A 20784-nucleotide genomic window follows, 5' to 3' on the forward strand; every position below is an offset into this window, starting at 1 on the left:
CCTTCTCTCCTGCCCTCTCCCTGTCCTTCCCCCTCTTTTACTCTCCTTCAGTTTCACTTTCCTGTTTTCTCCCCCTCCCCCTCCTGGCTCCTCCTTTTTCTTCTTCTCCTTCTGTGGCTGGGACTAGCAGATACTTGCAGGCGGCCCCTCCCAGTGTCAGCACAAGCCCACACTGCACAGCCAAGGGCAGAGAGAACAGATACTCACCCAGCTGCCATGGCCGCTGCAGCTACAGCAGGGGAAATACAAGATGAAGCTATTTGCTCCGTCTGCCTGGGGTATCTGACGGAGCCGGTGACTATCGCGTGTGGGCACAACTTCTGCCGAGCCTGCGTCACCCGGTACAGTGAGGAGAAGGGAACGGGGACACCCCTGACCTGTCCCCAGTGCAGAGCCCGGTTCCAAAAAGGGGAGTTCAAGCCCAACACCCAGCTGAACAACATCATACAAAGGATCAAACAACTGGGGTTAAAACCAGGAAAAGGGCAAAAGGAGGATCTGTGTGAGAGACACGAGGAACGTCTCAAACTCTTCTGTGCGGAGGATGGAGAAACTATTTGCTTGGTGTGTGAGAAATCCCGGGACCACAAGTCTCACACTGTGGTTCCCATTGAGGAGGCTGCCCAGGAGTACAAGGTAGGAAATGCTGTTGACTTTGCTTAATTATACCCCTTAAGGACACCAGGTTTATCCACCATCAATACAAGAACAAACATTCACCCCTGGCTGCCTATGGTTAGGCACCTAAATGAAAGGGGCCTGGTTTTCAGAGGGGATGAGCACTGGGAGTTGTGGATAATGGGAAAATATCCAAACTTTTTTTTCTCCAACACTGCAAGTTCCAACACGTAATAGAACAGGGCTGACGGCTCTTTGTGCACCTGCAACCCATCTGCCAGGTGGAGTGGGCAGCAAGAACATAAGAACATAAGACCAGCCATCCCCTGTCGGACCAAAGGTCCATCTAGCCCAGTATCCTGTCTTCTGACAGTGGCCAATGCCAGGTGCCCCAGAGGGAATGAACAGAACAGGTGATCATCAAGTGATCCATCCCCTGTCGCCCATTCCCAGCTTCTGGGAACAGCTTCTGAACAGCTGATCTGTGGCAGGTGGGAGGTGCTGGGAGGACAGGGCAGGAGCTGATCTCAGTGTCTCCAGTAGGCAGGAGACGTTGTGGGGCAGGGGAAGAGCTGATCGGCGGGGCTGCCAGTAGGTGCTGAGCACCCACTATTTTTATTCCATGGTTGCTCCAGCCCTGGAGCACCCACAGAGTTGGTGCCGATGGTAAAAAAGAAACTTTAAATGAGAGGAGGGAAGTCACCCGGCATTGATTAAGGAAAATGCCACACGCAGGATTCATAAACATAAAACCGTGAGCAAAACACCCTCTCCAGTGTACGTTGGTCAGTGTCTTCTGCCTCATGTTCTGGAGTTCCATAACCAAAAGTTCCTTTGCTCTGCCCCTCTCTGCTCCCTCACCCCACCCCACTCACAGTGGCTGTCCTTGGTCAGTGAAGACTCAGGGTTCAGAGATGCATCTGTGTGAGCTCACCTCCCACCCTGGTTGTGGGGGGAGGACGAAGATGGCACCTTGCTTGCTCCAGTGTCCAAGCCAGGGCCGTCCTTAGGCATACGCAGCTGCATAGGGCACCATGAAATTTGGGGCACCAAATTGCCCCAAATTTAATGGTGCCCTAGGCAGCTGCATGCTGCATACGTGGCAGCACCAGCCCCGGCAACCAGCCCTTTCCCTCAGCCAGCCCCCCGCGGGCTGCGCCCACTGCAAGGGGCAGGGCCGTTCCTACGGGGGTGTGGGGCTCCGGACACTCCCTCCACCCTGCCTCTTACCCTTCCCCCCTGCTCTGCCCCCGGCCCGCCCCCATTCCACCTCTTCCCCCAGCAACCCCGCACTCACCAGCAGCGGCGGGAAGTGGAGCAGACGGGCCCCAGCCTGATCTACTCCGCCAGATCCCAGCCACGGCGCTCCGCTTCCCGCCGCCGGTGAGAGTGGGAGGCGATCCTTTCCCCAACCCGAGCGACATGGCTGGGGCCGGGGCAAGGGAAGCGGGGCAGGCTCCTCCCGGCCCCCCGCTAATCCCCCGGGCCACTCTGGGCCTGTGGGGCCCCCAAAAGTGGCCCTCCACAGCTCCTGCCATCCATACCCTGGGGGGGGCATGGCCTGGGGCCCCACACAGCCCCCCACACACGGGGGGCTGCGTAGGGCCCCCAAATGGCTAGGGACGGCCCTGGTCCAAGTACTAGCTCTAGTGTCACCACCCTACCACACACCCCACTGTCCCACTCCACCGGCCGCCCTGCCAGCCATCACCTGCTTCTCTGCTGTAACCTCTGCAGATCAGGGCATGTCTACACTTGCAATTTAAAGCAGAAGAAGTCCCCTTCTTGTGCAAAAACCTAGCCTCTCGAGTTTCTACGCTGCTCTTAGTGATTTTCAACTCTTAGTGGGGGTACCATTGCGGAGAGTGGACCAGATGATATGTCTGGGGCGAGAAAGCAGAAGGAGACTCCACTGGTTGGAAGGCATGAGATGCGATGTCCTGAGGTTGGGGGTTCCACGACCACCACTCCCAAGAGGAGAAGGCGGGTGGTGGTGGTCGGGGACTCTCTCCTCCGGGGGACTGAGTCATCTATCTGCCGCCCTGACCGGAAAAACCGAGAAGTCTGCTGCTTGCCAGGGGCTAAGATTCGCGATGTGACGGAGAGACTGCCGAGACTCATCAAGCCCTCGGATCGCTACCCCTTCCTGCTTCTCCACGTGGGCACCAATGATACTGCCAAGAATGACCTTGAGCGGATCACTGCGGACTACGTGGCTCTGGGAAGAAGGATAAAGGAGTTGGAGGCGCAAGTGGTGTTCTCGTCCATCCTCCCCGTGGAAGGAAAAGGCCTGGGTAGGGACCGTCGAATCGTGGAAGTCAACGAATGGCTACGCAGGTGGTGTCGGAGAGAAGGCTTTGGATTCTTTGACCATGGGACGGTGTTCCATGAAGGAGGAGTGCTGGGCAGAGACGGGCTCCATCTTACGAAGAGAGGGAAGAGCATCTTTGCCAGCAGGCTGGCTAACCTAGTGAGGAGGGCTTTAAACTAGGTTCACCGGGGGAAGGAGACCAAAGCCCTGAGGTAAGTGGGAAAGCGGGATACCGGGAGGAAGCACAGGCAGGAATGTCTGTGACGGGAGGGCTCCTGCCTCATACTGGGAATGAGGGGCGATCAACAGGTTATCTCAAGTGCTTATATACGAATGCACAAAGCCTTGGAAACAAGCAGGGAGAACTGGAGGTCCTGGTGATGTCAAGGAACTATGACGTGATTGGAATAACAGAGACTTGGTGGGATAACTCACATGACTGGAGTACTGTCATGGATGGTTATAAACTGTTCAGGAAGGACAGGCAGGGCAGAAAAGGTGGGGGAGTAGCACTGTATGTAAGGGAGCAGTATGACTGCTCAGAGCTCCGGTACGAAACTGCAGAAAAACCTGAGTGTCTCTGGATTAAGTTTAGAAGTGTGAGCAACAAGAGTGATGTAGAGGTGGGAGTCTGCTATAGACCACCGGACCAGGGGGATGAGGTAGATGAGGCTTTCTTCCGGCAGCTCACGGAAGCTACTAGATCGCATACCCTGATTCTCATGGGTGACTTTAATTTTCCTGATATCTGCTGGGAGAGCAATACAGCGGTGCATAGACAATCCAGGAAGTTTTTGGAAAGCGTAGGGGACAATTTCCTGGTGCAAGTGCTAGAGGAGCCAACTAGGGGGGGCGCTTTTCTTGACCTGCTGCTCACAAACCGGGTAGAATTAGTGGGGGAAGCAAAAGTGGATGGGAATCTGGGAGGCAGTGACCATGAGTTGGTTGAGTTCAGGATCCTGACACAGGGAAGAAAGGAGAGCAGCAGAATACGGACCCTGGACTTCAGGAAAGCAGACTTCGACTCCTTCAGGGAACGGATGGCCAGGATCCCCTGGGGGACTAACTTGAAGGGGAAAGGAGTCCAGGAGAGCTGGCTGTATTTCAAGGAATCCCTGTTGAGGTTACAGGGACAAACCATCCCAATGAGTCGAAAGAATAGTAAATATGGAAGGCGACCAGCTTGGCTTAATGGTGAAATCCTAGCGGATCTTAAACATAAAAAAGAAGCTTACAAGAAGTGGAAGGTTGGACATATGACCAGGGAAGAGTATAAAAATATTGCTCGGGCATGTAGGAATGAAATCAGGAGGGCCAAATCGCACCTGGAGCTGCAGCTAGCGAGAGATGTCAAGAGTAACAAGAAGGGTTTCTTCAGGTATGTTGGCAACAAGAAGAAAGCCAAGGAAAGTGTGGGCCCCTTACTGAATGAGGGAGGCAACCTAGTGACAGAGGATGTGGAAAAAGCTAATGTACTCAATGCTTTTTTTGCCTCTGTTTTCACTAACAAGGTCAGCTCCCAGACTGCTGCGCTGGGCATCACAAAATGGGGAAGAGATGGCCAGCCCTCTGTGGAGATAGAGGTGGTTAGGGACTATTTAGAAAAGCTGGACGTGCACAAGTCCATGGGGCCGGACGAGTTGCATCCGAGAGTGCTGAAGGAATTGGTGGCTGTGATTGCAGAGCTATTGGCCATTATCTTTGAAAACTTGTGGCGAATGGGGGAAGTCCCGGATGACTGGAAAAAGGCTAATGTAGTGCCAATCTTTAAAAAAGGGAAGAAGGAGGATCCTGGGAACTACAGGCCAGTCAGCCTTACCTCAGTCCCTGGAAAAATCATGGAGCAGGTCCTCAAAGAATCAATCCTGAAGCACTTGCATGAGAGGAAAGTGATCAGGAACAGCCAACATGGATTCACCAAGGGAAGGTCATGCCTGACTAATCTAATCGCCTTTTATGATGAGATTACTGGTTCTGTGGATGAAGGGAAAGCAGTGGATGTATTGTTTCTTGACTTTAGCAAAGCTTTTGACACGGTCTCCCACAGTATTCTTGTCAGCAAGTTAAGGAAGTATGGGCTGGATGAATGCACTATAAGGTGGGTAGAAAGCTGGCTAGATTGTCGGGCTCAATGGGTAGTGATCAATGGCTCCATGTCTAGTTGGCAGCCGGTATCAAGTGGAGTGCCCCAAGGGTCGGTCCTGGGGCCGGTTTTGTTCAATATCTTCATAAATGATCTGGAGGATGGTGTGGATTGCACTCTCAGCAAATTTGCGGATGATACTAAACTGGGAGGAGTGGTAGATACGCTGGAGGGGAGGGATAGGATACAGAAGGACCTAGACAAATTGGAGGATTGGGCCAAAAGAAATCTGATGAGGTTCAATAAGGATAAGTGCAGGGTCCTGCACTTAGGATGGAAGAATCCAATGCACCGCTACAGACTAGGGACCGAATGGCTAGGCAGCAGTTCTGCGGAAAAGGACCTAGGGGTGACAGTGGACGAGAAGCTGGATATGAGTCAACAGTGTGCCCTTGTTGCCAAGAAGGCCAATGGCATTTTGGGATGTATAAGTAGGGGCATAGCGAGGAGATCGAGGGACGTGATCGTTCCCCTCTATTCGACATTGGTGAGGCCTCATCTGGAGTACTGTGTCCAGTTTTGGGCCCCACAATACAAGAAGGATGTGGATAAATTGGAGAGAGTCCAGCGAAGGGCAACAAAAATGATTAGGGGTCTAGAACACATGACTTATGAGGAGAGGCTGAGGGAGCTGGGATTGTTTAGCCTGCAGAAGAGAAGAATGAGGGGGGATTTGATAGCTGCTTTCAACTACCTGAAAGGGGGTTCCAAAGACAATGGCTCTAGACTGTTCTCAATGGTAGCAGATGACAGAACGAGGAGTAATGGTCTCAAGTTGCAGTGGGGGAGGTTTAGATTGGATATTAGGAAAACCTTTTCACTAAGAGGGTGGTGAAACACTGGAATGCGTTACCTAGGGAGGTGGTAGAATCTCCTTCCTTAGAGGTTTTTAAGGTCAGGCTTGACAAAGCCCTGGCTGGGATGATTTAACTGGGAATTGGTCCTGCTTCGAGCAGGGGGTTGGACTAGATGACCTTCAGGGGTCCCTTCCAACCCTGATATTCTATGATTCTATGATTCTATGAACGTCCTTGCTGAAGCAGGCTGGGCAGAAAAGCTGTCCCACATCAAGTGATTTCAGCTCTAGTGATCACTTAACAAAACAAAAGACTCTGAATGGAGCCTTAATTAGTTCTGTCTGTGAACAGTGGAGAGGAGCAAGTTAAACCATGCCTAGGACTCTTGGGTAAAGTCCACACTGCCCAGCAAGCACACTGTCCCCACCTCCTCTTAAACTTCACAGGGGTCTGGCATCCAAGCCCCCTGCTTAGCGAGTTCAGTTCAGTGGAGGGTGACCCCCTCAATCGGGACAGGCTAAGCCAGGGGTGGCCAACCTGAGCCTGAGAAGGAGCCAGAATTTACCAATGTACATTGCCAAAGAGCCACAGTAATATGTCAGCAACCCCCGATCAGCTCCCCTGTCCCGCTCCCGTGCCTCCCACCCACCAGCAGCCCTGCCGGTCAGAGCCTCCCCCTCCTCCCTGCACCTCCCGATCAGCTGTTCTGTGGAGTGCAGGAGGGTCTGGGGGGGAGGAGTGAGGGCACGGCGGGCTCAGGGGAAGGGGCGGGAAGGGGTGAAGTGGGGGCAGGGCCCATGGCAGAGCCAGGGGTTGAGCAGTGAGCACCCCCCGGCACCTTGGAAGGCTGGTGTCTGCAGTTCCAGCCCCAGAGTCGGTGCCTATACAAGGAACCGCATATTAACTTCTGAAGATCTGCATGTGGCTCCGGAGCCACAGGGTGGCCACCCCTGGGCTAAATGCTTCTCTGCTGCCCTTTCCTCACACAGTAAAGAGAACCCTATTTCATTACCCCCACATTCCATACTGAAGTGATCTGTAATCCAGCACCAGCCACAGTTGATCACTTTGGCAACACGGCCCTGTCTGCTGGATACCTAGGCAGAGTCGGTGTGTTCATGTAAATACAGTCTGCACCTGAAGCCTTTTCCCCTCCCCAGCCAGCTGTCAGGGGAGAGCTCATTCAGACCCTGCTTGCACACGAAACAATCTGGACCCTGACTCATCCCTGCATGTCAGTGGCACAGAAAGCCACAGCTGGTACCTGTGTCCTGCTCTTCTTTCTTTCTTTCTTTCCCCATGTCCTGTTCTTCTCTCCTCCTTCAGCTCTTCCCCTTCCAGCAGCCCTTCTCCACTCATATTGACTCCTGCAGCCATTAGCCCAGATAACATTAGTAGGATGAGGGGGGGTCTTACAGCTTAGGTACACCATGGATGTACACACCAGGGTATTATAATTGTCTGACAAAGTTGGGGCCACCTGTGTCCTGACATGGTTGGGTTTTGACAGCGTGGGTGGACAACACGGTTCTGGAACCACATTAAAGAAACATGTCATTGCTCCCAACCCATCTGGGGCTGTGTCTGGGCTGGGGAGTGGGAGGCCAGGGAGGAGACGCTGCTGAGGTTCCCTGCCCACATCCCAGGAGAGAGGGGAGGACATGGGCTGATGTTAGGGCCCTGCCCAGGGTTGCAGAAGGAAGGGAGGGAAATGGCCTGAATTCCCTCCCCGCAGGGACCAGACTCACTGACACACTCAGTTTGGCCTGAACTGTTTGAAATTTCTGCTCCAAGTCCCTTCTTCATTGAGCTGCTTCTCTGCCCCAGGAACTCGCAGGCCACGTCAACACTGCAGGGGCTTCAGCAGCACAGCTACAGCCCGGCAGCAAAGAAGCCAGGGAGACTGAAGTGTTATGTTAAGATCAGGCCCAAGCCTCTGTGCTCACTGACAGGGCTCAGGGACAGCCGGGAAGTGCTGGCACTTCTCCCGCGAAGCACCTGCCGTGTTCTCCGGGATCTCAGCTTTCACTTTGCTTTAAACTGAGTCTCCAGCTGTTTTGGTTGTGAAGAAAACCTCAAAACTGTGACCCAGATGTAGGGGATGCAGAGAGCTGGGCACAGCGGCTCTGAGAGGTGTGAACGGCCCCATTGCCTCAGTGAGGGGTGAGCTTAGGGATGATCATTTAAATATCATCACTGTTAATTATTTCATTCCCCATGTGAGAGAGGAGAGGGAGAATTGCAGCTCGGCACCATTTACTGCCAGTGACGCCTCCTTCCGGTGTCACAAGTGGGTGATGTTTGGGAGATGCCACCTCTTATGTTCCCCCCAGTAAAGGAGGACCCTGCCCAGAGAGTCCAGCAGAGCTCAGGGGTATATTCTAGCCCCATGAGGGGAGCCAGGCCCCAGGAGCCCTTGGAGCCCATCAGCAACTCCATCCTGTTCTGAACATTGCACCATCGACTGTGAACAGATCATGGTGTCTCCTTTTGGTGACTCACATGGGTGGAGCTTCTTTTGTGGGTGGAGTTTCAAAGAATCCAGCCACACTCCCCCCCCCCCCCCACCCGCCCCCAGCCCCAGTTCTGATCCCTGCTCATTTATGAAGCTGTTTTGCTGGATGCAAAGGCTGCTTTTCTGCCTCCTGTCTCTCACTAGCCCCTGTTGGCTCCCTCCCTCGCTGCTTCCCTGCAGCAGCACCCCAGGGGTGTCAGCTGAACAGCACCTCAGGAGCTCTGGGCACCAGCTGCAGCCTGGGCCCTTGTCAGGGAGGAGGAGAGAACTCCAGGGCTCTGTGAAAAGAGAGTGAAATGGGGAGATCTCTGGCGGGGGGCTCAGGAGGGGACTCTAGGGCACTGCCAGGGGTGTTGCACAGAGCAGGGCTGACAGGGCAGGAGCACGTTGCTGTGCTGTGTGAATGAATCACACGCTGTCAAAGGGGAAGAGAGCCCTGGGTTATTACAGCTCTGGAGCCGTTATAATTATGGGTGACATGTTCCCCCAGACCGAGTGTGTTCCCTGTTCCTCACTGACCTCCTGCCACATCACAGCTTCACCCTGCACAGTTAACGGGACTGCACTGGCTCAGGTGCTCAGCTGCTTCCCGTGGGAGGCCACATGGGCGCCTGGACAGACGAGAGCACAGTGGGGTCTTGTTCCTGGCCTGGATCTGGGGTACAGTGGAGCAAGGTGCTGTCCCAGCCTCTTCACTCGCACTGGCAGGAGGGATCGTTCAGAACCTTCCCAGCTATTTCCCCTCTGGCCTGTGCTCAGGGATGGGAAACTTTAGCTAAAACACAGGACTTGAGAAGTCCTGAGTGTCTGTACGAAGCAGAGCCCCCGCTCTGAGACTGGCATCTCAGCTCCCATGAGGCCTTTGGGGCCGGCAGAGCCGAGTCTGCTGCTCGCTTCCAGGGTATTTTACTGCTCCTGTATGAAATGCCAACATGGATAGTGCTGTCCATCGGACAGGCAGACTAATGGCCGTTTATCGCAGACAATGCCCTTGCAGGTGAAACTCCAGGGAGCCCTGGACCCTCTGAGGAAGGAGCTGGAAGAGGTCCTGGCTCTGAGGTCTAAAGAGAAAAAGAAAACTACAGAGTGGCAGGTGGGTGTCTGGGTTTATTCCTCCCTGAGCCCTTCCCCCTGCAGCGTTCCCAGGAATGCCGGGGCCCCTAAAGCTCCAGGATGAGGCTATGAACCTACTCTGGTTGTTTACTCCATTGCACAGGCTTGGTGCCGGCCACGGGCAGCTCATGCCTCCGGCATTTGGGGACGCTGGGCATGAGTGCCGGAACCTCCCCGGTACCCAGATCGTCGCCCTGCCTACTGCTCCACCCCCATTTGGCCTCCTCTACCCGCGGCCCCGACCATGCTCCCTTCCTGCTCTGCCCCATGCCCGGCCCCGCTCCCTTCCAGCCCCCTCCCCAGGGGCTCCCCGTTCACTGTTGCAGCTCGCTCCTCTCTCCCACCCCCTCCCCCAAGGCCCCCTCGCCTGTCACTTGCTCCTTTCTGCCCCCTCCTGCCTTAAGGGCGAGTGACGGGGGAGGGGCAGAGAGGAGCAAGTGGCAGGGAGTTGATGGGCGGCAAGCGGCGGGTGCTGCGGGGTTCGGGGGAAGAGCGGGAGCGAGGGCTCTGGGCGGAGAGCAGGCAGGACTCCACAGATGGCAGGTCTGCAGCCTGCCTCCAAAGGGAGGGGCGCTGCATCCTGCTTGGGGAGACTCAGGTCCGTGTGGACAAACCCTGAGTGAGCAGCGCCAGGGGCAGGTCAGTGTAAAGCCAGGCAGCGCTCGGCCACCTCGCAGCCTCTCTTGCCATCACGTGGCCACTTCATCCCAGGCACCCGCTACTGTTACTGTGACTTCACCTGTGCTTGTCTGTAGCCAGGTGATGAACCCATGGGACAAAATGTCTGTTCCGGTTCACCTACCTATTACAGTGAAATCCCTGCAGAGAGCATGGGGGGCGTGAGGAAGACGCCAGCATCAGGGAGGAGAGGAGAAGCAGGTGTCCCACTAGTCAGATAAAAATGGCCATTTACAAGAGCTGAAATGCTCAGATCTGGGTGCCCCTGGTTCTGCATTTGAAGCCATATTTAGAGCCCGGCGGAAGTGGGCTGGTTTCCAGAGGACAGAACCGCAGCAGCTCCCACTCCCCGCACTGGAAGCAGTTGGTGCTCAGTTCCTCAGACAATAGGGATTTAGATGCATAACAATTAACAGCTCTGTTGAATGTGTCCGGCAAAGTTCCCAGCGGGCGCCATGGAGGCGGCTGCACCTTGGGACAGTCACTGGGGTGGTTCTGAAACCCTTGATTATTTCCCAGAGAGAGCGAGTTACGTCCTACAGCACCAGAGGTCACAGCCCAATGATCAGTGTCACTCGGTGCAGAGTAACTGCAGCCCCAGCGACTGTGAGATGAGGCCCAGCAGGGGCGGCCAGTCACCCGCTGAGAGGGGCCGTCATGGGCCTGAGCCAGGTGGGGAGTATCCCCACGGGCGGGAGCAGGGCCCGGGAGGTGACAGGCCCCCATGAAGGATGCGCTGTCTGTGTCTGATGGGGGGAGACGTTAGGGGATATCATAATACTGCACGACTCGAATTAGCTGTAACTCAACAGCTCCCAGGGGGCGGGAGGGGAAGGAGGCTGCAGGCCCACGGCCCTTTGCAGGGTCCAGGCCACATGCACAAAGCCTCGGGCAGGTGCCAGGAGGGTCTCCTGAGGGGGCTGGGGTTTGTCAGGGCTGTACCCGAGTTGTCTGAGTGCCCTGTGGCTGCAGCACTCCCAGGGGCAGGGTGGGGGTCGTCTGGGGGATGGGTGGGTGTCCAAAGCCCATTGGCAGAGGGCCCCAGGGGTGCTGGAGGGCTGCCCTGGGGGCTCGGGTCAGCCGGGGCAGAGGTAGGAGGTGGACGTTACAGCGCTCAAGCAGCTGCCTCTTCAGACAGAGACACTGGGCATGGCCCCTCCCCCACCACACAGGTGAGCCGGACAGACAGACGGGTTAGAGCCCTGCAGACGGAAGGGGAGGGGGGTCAGCACAGGGCACAGACTGGTGGGGGGAAGGGCTGGGGACTCACATACTGGGGTTTCAGGGAGGAGGGCTCTGGGGTCAGGGTGCAGGGGCTGGGGAAGCTGCTGAAGCCCCTGGCCCTGTTGGCATCTCAGGGAGAGGAAGAGGGTCTTTTCCCAATATCACTGTGGCCCGAGTCACACTGGGGGGAAAGTTCACCCCAGGGTCAGCCAGCACCTCTGGGCTGAGCTGCAGGGGAGCTAGAGAGGCCAGTGCAGAGCAGCCAGCCCCTCCCCCTGCCAGGATCAGCAGCGGCTCAGCATCATTCCCACGGCTCCTTTCAGAGAGCAGGTGGGGACACAGCTGGCATCATCAACCCGCTGCTCTGTGAGCCTAGAGGGCTCCCTAAAGGCTGCGATCCCAGGGGCACTGGGCACATGGGCATGGGGCACTCGGCCAGGCTGGGTGAGGCCAAAGCCAGCCCTGACAATGCCCTGGGTGCCCAACACCCATGTGAGCTCCAGGATGGCACCAAAAGGACTATAAGCACCAGCCCTAGGTCCTGAACATTGCAGCCCTGGGAGCTGGTTGTCAAAGAAGGAGCATTGCCCACATCCCACTGTGACGGGTCCCCGGGGTGTCTGAGTGCCCAGCACTTGGCACCCAAATCCCCCCACGGACGCCCTGTGCAGCCCCCTGTAAATCTTTACTGTCCCCTCGATTTCTCCCCACTCCACTTTGTCCATCCCATGCCATCTGCAATAACATACTGCGTCTTTACAAAGCACCCGAGACAACCCCACTACGGAACTGGCCATATGAAGTAAATACCCTTAAAAACTGATACTGGTCGAATATCACCTGCTTCCTGGACAGAGGCCCAGTCTGTGTAACTCAACATCTGGCTCACGTTTTCTCTGTGCCTTTCCTATTTTTCTATCTCAAGGGCAAAGTGAAGAATAAGAGAGAGATGATTTCAGGTGAATTTAACAAACTGCACACACTGCTGAGAGAGGAGGAGCAGCTGCTTCTGCAGAGCCTGGAGGAGAAGGAGAGGGAGACTCTGCAGAGACTACAGGAAAATGTCACCAAACTCTCCCGGCAAAGCTCCTCTCTGCAGCAGCTGATCACAGAGATAGAGGAGAAGTGTCAGCAACCGGTTGCAGAGCTGCTGAAGGTGAGATGGCATCAAAATTCTCCACCCATCCAGAATTATAACTGAGATCCATGGATCTGGATTCCAACAATTAGAGTCAATGTGTTCTGTGGTTTACTGACAAACAGAACATCAGGCTAAGGGCTCCATCAGTTCCCAAATATCGCAGTTCATGATACAGGGGAATTCTCCTCATGAAGACCCAGTGAGGCCATGGGAGATTAAATGGATAATACAAAAATGATACTGAGCTAAAGCCATCCCTGCTCTGACCCCAGGACATTGGACCCAACAGTCGATAAACACAGATACTGATGGGTTGTGTCCCTAGAAGGGAGAACCCTTTAGCTAAATTTCTGTCTCCCCTATATGGATGAAACAAGTGTTCAAAATAGTGAAGCCTGGGAGGGTTGATCTATTTTCTAGATGCAAGTTTGATGCCCAGAGTGAGACTCACTCAATTTTATGCACATTGTGTTAATACAGGACATTGATTCTCTTTTTCCTTTCAGGATGTGACAAGCACATTGAGCAGGTATGTTTCCTATGTTCATTGCTCTTATATTCTTGGTGGTGGTTCTGGGATGACGTGTGTACAGAGCAGCTGAGTGATGATGGGACGTTTTCTTCATAGGAGTGAGAATGTGAAACTCCAGGAACCAGAAGCTGTTTCTACTGACCTGAAGAATGTGTATAAAATTTCCCTTGACATGAGGGAAGCACTGAAGAGATTTGGAGGTGAGTGGCATCTACTGGGACATGGAGCTGTATTGTGCCTGGGGATCTGGACAGAGCCTGGGACCCCAGGACACGCTTGCACCCAGTTTACAGGCTTGGAGCTGTGTGCGAGCTGGAGGCTGATGCGCTGAGTGCTGGGCAGTTTGCCTGCTACTTACAGCCACCTGCTGGTACTTGCCCAGGTGTCTGACCAGGCCCATCACTGTGACATCCTGACCACTCTGTGGCTGAGTTAATGGGTGTCCCTGAGCCAGGTGCTGTGAGGCCTGGACTGGGCCCATTGTGCTGGGAGCTGCACAGACTGGTAACGGATGACGTGTCTGTGCCTCTCTCCTGGGACATGTGAGGGCTGCATTGTGTGGCCACCTCTCTGCACTGCCCCAGGCCCCATTAGCCAAGGCTGGCCGAGCTTTCTGAGCTGGAGGAGGGGCCGGTCTGGCTACTGCAGTCTGATCTGGGCCGTGTGGGTAACAAGCTGAACCCTACGGGCCCCTCGTCTGCTCTGAGCACAGCCCAATGTGAGGTTGGGTCAGTGGTTTGCTGCTCATGAGTGAGATTCACTCACAAGAATGTGACCATGTCACAACGGCTGAGCGTGAGCTGCCCCCATCCAAACCCCTCCCCACATCCCCAGCGTGGAGACCGGGAGCAAAGGCACAAACCTGACCACGAGGAGGGACAGAGAAGAAGCTAAGGCAGAGGAGAGGGGGAATGGGAAGGTTCAGTGAGCTCAGTCTCTGATAGTCGAACTGGCCCTTTCATCCTACCCCCGCCCTCCTCTCTTCCCACCCCCGCCCCCAGCAGGGGGCAGTCGAAGGGGCCAAGCTGGGTGTGTCTGTCCCGGCCGATGGAGGCTGCGCAGTGGGTGCCGGCTGCAGGGCCAGGATCTCAGGGCTCCGGGGAGCAGGAACCCCAGGCTGTGGGGGAAGCAGCTTCCTCTCTGTGGCTGGCTGGAGCCAGCACATCCCTGCTCCCCTCCCCCCTCGCTGCCCCCAGCCCAGCCCAGTCTGTGCCCACCGGACCCTGAACACGGCTGGGCTCTGGGCCATTCCACAGCCCTGGCCCCTGAGCCTGTGGGGATCCTGAGCCAGTCACCTCCGTGCCTCCTTCTAGGGGATCAGCAGCCCCTGGGGAGCCTCCTGTCACCCCCCGGAAACCCCGTCCTGGGCAGGGCCCCAGGCCCTGAGTCACTCGCTGGCTGCTCCCGGCTGGCCAGGCCCAGGGTCTCCAGCAGGGCCCTTGGTGCCGGCCCCGCACTGGCTGCCAGAGCTCCCAGCCCCTGGCCCAGCCCGGCCTGTTGTCCCAGCGCTGACCCCTCCCCTGCGGGTGGGGGGGACCCTGCTGCTCTCGATGGCTGAGCCCCCCCCCCCCGCCGCGGCCTCTGGTGCTGCGCTCGCAGGCTCAGCCCGTGCCAGGGCCAATGCGGCGCTGCTGGGGCTGCTCCTCCCCCGGCACCTGGGTTCTCTGGGTCTGGGCAAGTGGCCGGGCGAGTGGGCAGGGACCTGCTCAGAGACACGCGCCCTGTGCTGCCCCCAGAGGGCAGAGACCAGCCAGGGCCGGGCAGCAAAGCGCCACCGCGCTGGGATTAACCCTTTCCTGCCACCCCCCCAGCAGCCCCGGCCGGTCACTGCCACTCGACTGCCCGCGCTCTGACCCCAGGGACCCGGGTCCGGCAGCTCGGGGGAGTCGCTGGGTGAATGTGTGGGGCAGAGTAACCAGGGCTCCCTGCACCCCAGTGTCCCCGTGTGCAATGGGGAAGGCCCCGCACTGTCATGCAGCCCTTAGGGGCTGGGCAGTGAGTGTTATTATTGGTATTGCGCTCACGAGTGAGCCAGGCACTGGAGACAGAACAAGGGGCTGCCAGCCCCACAGGGCTCCTGCTCTGAGTGCAGACAAGGCCCAGCAAGGGCAGCAGCAAACACTGGGGGTGGGGACACGTGGGTCCCATTGTGGGGCCAGCCACTCCCTGAGCCCATCCTGTGCCTGTCTTCTGGGTGTGGTAGACAGTATTGTAGTGACCCTGATGGCTCCATACTGGGCTCTGGGTCACCGCCAGGGAACAGGGCAGGGCTGAGGCAGCCTGAGGTCGGGGGAGCTGGAGGCTGTGGGGGAGCGGGAGCAGCCTGGGACCTGGGACAGGGACACTGGATGCCAGGGGGGTAGCCCAAAACCCTGTGCTGTGTTTGCTCCAGGTTTCCACTCTGTGCTGCAGGCTCTGTTGGGGTCAGATGCTGTGGTGAGGGGCCCACCCAGAGAGACTGAAGAGAGCAAGCCTCTGTCTGCATGGGGAAGGGGCAGCAGTTCTGTTAAATTGGTTCTAGTTTTGTAGACTCATCGTGGGGTGGCCCCCTCACGTACCACCCTCAGTCATTTCAGGGTGTCTTGGCAAGCATCTTGCCTCAGTTTACCCTCTTCAGCACTTCTTAAATTATGCCTCACAGTCCAAAAGATCTGAGAGAAAAGTCCCCTCCTGGGGTCCGCTCTGAGTCCAAGTAAACCCCAAAATAAAATCTTTTCCTTCACTCTGCTCCAGCCTCCAGCTCTCACTCAAGCTCCTCACTGTCCTCAAGTCAGGAGTCCTTAATCCTCCTTCCCAGAGCTGGGCTTGGAATAGTTTCCATTGTGGAATCGCATGACTCCAGCCCTCCTTCCCGGCGCTGGGGTCATTTCAGACTGTGCCTTTATTCCCTGCATCCACTTTCTCCAGCCAGTGGCAGCTCTCCAGGGCTCTATCCTCCTCCAGCTGCTGCTGTCATTGTCAGCTCTGGCAGGAGCTCCTCTGTCTAGGGCAGTGGTTCCCAAACGTTTTTGGTCATGCCCTCCCTTACCTGGTTTGTGCCCCCACCCCGGGAGCTGCGGTCGGGAGCTGGGCCAGGAACAGGGCTGCAACTGGGGCTAGGAGCTGGGGGCCGTGTCTGGAAGTGGACCCGCTGTTGGGGCCGGGAGCCACAGTCTTCAGCTGGGAGCGAAGCCGCTGGTGCAGCCTGAGCTGAAACTGGGGCTGCAATTGGGGCCAGGAGCTGGGGGCTTTGGCCAGGGGCGGAACCACGGTTGGGGCTGGAGCTGCAGCTGGGGTCGCAGCCTGGAGCAGGGCCAGGAGTCCTTTGGTGAGGCTGGGGCCGCAGCTGGGGCTTAGGGTGGGGCCAGAGTGGAGGTGGGGGCAGAGTAAAGCTGGTTGGCGTTCCTTTCCCGCCACCCATGGGGGCTGGTCCATGCCCTGCCATGCCCCCAAATGTTCCTCCACACCCTCTAGGGGGGCACGACCCACAGTTTGGGGACCACTGCTCTGGAAGCACCCCTTCCAGGCTCCTTGCTCTGGTGAGCTCTCCTGGGAGCTCCTCTTCTCAGCAGCTTCCTGACCCTAGGATTCCTTCAGCTGAGCCCTGGTAACCCTTTTTCAGGCTCATTAGCTATTTAGCTGCCAACTAGCCACCTAGGGATTTAATTACTTCCAGGTCGGTCTGGGTTGTCTCATTCTCCCTTACAGGAGCCTGTCACAGGTAGTCTGGTCCCTAACTCCCATAAAAGGACCAGCTCTCTTCATACATTTCCCCCCACCCCCAGAGCCAACCTGTATTCAAAGGTAGGCTTGACCAGGGCTGATACTTGATTATGTTCTGCAGCTGGGGTGGGGTGGGGGGTATCTCCTGCCCTGCTGTCACAAGGAAATCTGCAGGGCCCTTGGCCATAATTTAATTGTCGTCACCGAAGTGTGAAGAGACCAGGAGATTGATTCCCTAACTTTCTATGTAGCTCATGTCATGGGTCAAATCCCCCATTGTCTTCAGCATGTCATAGTTCAGAAGAACTCTTTGGCAATAGCAGAGGTAGTCAATAACCCTGGGCTTTCATCATTGGTGTGATGGTCCTGTCGCAGATATGGGCTAGCTACGGAGCTTCCCTCTCAGCCAGATACACACCAGAAGTGTTCATCACAAAATCCTTGAATTTTCTGCCAAGTATGTCTGAGGTCAGCTTAAATATGGTATTTTACACCCAGCGCTACCTAGTGGTTGAACAGCATAATACAGTTTAGCGTTCCATTACATCTCCCCCGTTAAGTTCTACATTCCGACCATTTATAATATTTACATTATCTCACTGTCTTTGAAGTTCAGTCCAGATCAGTCTGTTAGGTGTCTCTTAATGGTGCTGGTCTTTTAATTACACAACCCGAACACTTAACAGCTTCGTTATCTGGCTGTCCATTAGTTCCAACGACTGACTATGGTCAGTCTGGAATCCTTGAGTCATCTTCTTGTTCTGCATCCGTCATCTGCAGAGTTTGCTCAGTTGATTGTTCTTTCTGAGGAAGAAATTGTAGATGTTGACAGTTTCTGTTGAACTCTCCTCTCTTGGTCTTGATCACATACAACCTGGGTGTTGAATTCTTTTTCTTTACAACACCTGGTATATTCCATTATTTTTCTCCATCCAGTTTGACACAAACATGGTCACCGGGTTCTAGGCCTGGTAGTTTTCTGAGTGATGTCTGTTGTAAAAGTGTTTGCAAGCTCTTTTTGCCTTTTTATTCAATTTGACTACTGTTTCCATGTCTGACAACTTTGGAGATAGATTCTTTTCCAAAGTTGGGAGGGTAGTTCTGAGTTGTCTTCCCATCAGGAGTTGTGCTGCACTATATCCAGTAGCTGCTATTGGTGTTGATCTATAACTCAGTAGAGCAAAGAATAGATCTTCCTGCTGAAGGATATTCTTCACTGTCTGTGCAGCTCTCTCAGCCTCTCCATTCGCTTGTGAGTAATATGGGCTTCTCGTAACATGAGGAAGATCATATTTTGTTTGGATAAATTAAATTCTACGCCAGTGAATTGTGGTCCATGCTCTGTCACAAGTTCTTCTGGAACCCTGAAATGACCAAAAGTGCACTTCAGTTGCTCTATAACACTCTGGTCTGTTACATCTTTCAAGTACACTCTTTCTATATACCTGGAAAAATAGTCCACGACTACCAGGTAAAGATGTCCCCTGAATTCATATAAATCTGCAGCTAGTTTCTTCCAAGGTCTCTTTCATTCAGACTAGCTCCTTGTGAGTGTCACTAATTACTGCTGGCCGTATCTTTTTCCCTGCAGCCTTCAGTAAAAGAGCTATGGGAGCCCGTGGGGAAATGTTTCTACCAAGGGCAAATTTAACAGCAGCTCTGGAGTGTTTCATAGCTGATGTCCTGAGCCTGCCCTGCCCGTACCTGTGTGGTTCTGGGGATGTTAATAGTCACTCACTGCAAGTCACTGGGATTTGGGCTCCTAAGTTGCTGGGACACGTTTGAAATAGAGCTGGGTGTAATTTTGGGGGTAAATAGTTTATTTGCTGAAAAATTGTATTTTGGGTCGACAGAAACTATTCCTGAATCCATGTCGAGTTTGCTCAGTAGTTTCAATGAACAGAAAAAGGTGGCACTGCTTCCCTTCCAGCCTTTACCCCGTGGCTGGGCCCTCAGCGGGGAGCCCCCGGTTCAATCCCCCCGTGGGATGTGGGGGAGGGATTGGAATGTGGGAATCCAGGTTAGGGCTGGAACTGCTGGGCTCCGGGTGTCTGATGTGGGGCTCCCACAATCTCTCCTGCTGAAGACGTCCCCCTGTGTCTAAACACTGCCATGGGCACTGGGCCAGAGTGTGGGAGCGAGACTGACTCTGCAGGCCAGTGGGTCGGGCTGCACCTGGCAGCCCAGAGTCCAGCTCCCCTGGTCCAGTGACCCTGTAAAAATACTGATCAATAACCCCAGTGAGGGGAGGGGTTCTGGCCCCTGGCACAGCAGTGTCTCAGCCATGTCGGTGCCCCACTGAAAACCCCGAGTGCAGATGCGCTGCACTGGTGTGAACTGGGCCTTGGCCCTGGTGCAGCTTCTCCCAGATGGAGTGGGCAGCAAGTGGGGAAATGCCCCCTCCCCTCCCCACTGCCCCAGCCTCATTAGCAATGGCCCCTGTTCCCCCCAGCACCCCTCAACTCCTATCTCCCACTACCCTTTCCCCTTCCAGCGAGCCCAGACACCCTGCCCGTGCCCTAGCATGGAGAGTCCCAGCTGCGCCCTGTGGGTCAGGGCTGTACCCCCAGCGTGTGTGGGGATGGCACCAACCTGCTCTTAGCAACAAACGAGCCACACACAGCCCCAAATCAAGAGAGATTCCCTGGGGCCTGCCCCCTTCACCTTCCTCTATACCCTTGGCACCTGCCCCCCCTTACCCTTCCCTCAATTCCTGTGCCCACCTGACCCCTGCCTCCTCACCTGATCCTGTCCCCTTACCCTCACCCCAAACTCCTGCTGCTCCCCTGGGACCCTGCCCCTCTCCCCACCTTTGTCTCCCTGGCATCTGCCCCTGCCCTCCACCCACCTCTGTCCCCTGGCACCTGCCAATCTCCTCATGCCCCTGTGCCCCCTGGCTCCCGCTCCTCCCTTACCCCTGTGCCCACCTGGCCCCTGCCTCTATCCTCACCCCTCCCCTTCTTCTCACCCCCTTTCTGCTCCCCTCTAACTCTGCCCCCACTTTCCCTCCCTGGCATGTGCCCCTGCCCTCCACCCACCTCTGCCCCCCTGGAACTCACCCCTCCCTTCTCCCCCTGCTGTCCTGTCACCTGCCCCTCTCCCCGAAACATCCTTTGCACCCTGGAGCCCACCCATCACTTCACCCCACTGCTACCTCCTGAAATGAACCTCTCCCCTTTCCCCCCTCTCCTGCCATGTCTCCTTACCCTCCCATTGCCCCCCCCGCCCCTCTGGTTCCTGTCACTGCCCTCACCCCCTCTGCCCTTTCATGCCCCCCCACCCATCACCCTCCTCTGCTGTCTTGGCTCCTGCTCTTCTCACCCCCCTCAGCCCCGCCTGTTACCCGTCCCTCTCCCCACCCTCTCTGACCCCTGGCACCCTTCCCTTCCCTCGTCCCTCTGTGCCCATTCCCCCTCTAGCCCCACTCTCACCTTCTGGATCCTGCCCCTCCCCATTCCCCTCTCCTAACACCTCCCTGTACCCACCTGCCCTGCCTCTCTCCTCGCCCCCTCTAGCCCCTCGTGCACACCCCTCCCATCGCCCCCCTCTCTACCTCCTGGTGCCTATCCCTCCCTCCTCTGCCCTCCCTGTGTCTGCCCTTCTGCTCAACCCCCTCAATCCCCCTGGTACCTGCCCTTTCCCTTCCCCCCCCTGCACCCTCCTGGTGCCGACCCCTTCCCTCACTCACCCTACCCTCCTGGTACCTGTCCCTCTTCTTGCCCCCTTCCTCCCTGATGCCCACCCCCCTCACTCCCTCTGCCCCCTGACTCCACTCTCCTCACACCCCTCTTCCCCCATCACCCATGACTTGCCCCACCCCCTGCCTTTCTCGTGACCACCCCTCCTTTCACCCCCCATCTCCTAGCACCCACTCCTCCCCACCCCCTTCCCTCCTTTTTATCTGCCCCCTTCCTTTACCCCCTTCTGTCCCCCGGCACCTGCCCCTTCCCCTGCCCCTCTGGCACCCACCTCTTCCCTTGCCCCCTTCTGCCCCCAATACCGCCTCTTGC

The 20784-nt window shown here is 56.1% G+C and overlaps 1 protein-coding gene across 3 annotated transcripts in view; it reads left to right on the plus strand.

The window, feature by feature from the left end:
* Window positions 1-204: 204 nt before the first annotated feature.
* LOC144275047 (E3 ubiquitin-protein ligase TRIM39-like) overlaps window positions 205-20784 on the plus strand; it is a 31653-nt gene continuing 11073 nt past the window's right edge. The window contains exons 1-5 of one of the 3 annotated variants that reach the window (XM_077834146.1): window positions 205-636; window positions 9367-9477; window positions 12325-12555; window positions 13047-13069; window positions 13169-13272. In XM_077834146.1, coding sequence (XP_077690272.1) covers window positions 217-636; window positions 9367-9477; window positions 12325-12555; window positions 13047-13069; window positions 13169-13272 — 889 coding nt within the window. In that variant the 5' untranslated portion in view covers window positions 205-216. The remainder of the gene's footprint in view (window positions 637-9366; window positions 9478-12324; window positions 12556-13046; window positions 13070-13168; window positions 13273-20784) is intronic. The other 2 variants (XM_077834147.1, XM_077834148.1) reach the window with 2 other exon arrangements.

Source organism: Eretmochelys imbricata, chromosome 14 (genome assembly GCF_965152235.1).
Source record: "Eretmochelys imbricata isolate rEreImb1 chromosome 14, rEreImb1.hap1, whole genome shotgun sequence".
Taxonomy (NCBI): Eukaryota; Metazoa; Chordata; order Testudines; family Cheloniidae; genus Eretmochelys; species Eretmochelys imbricata.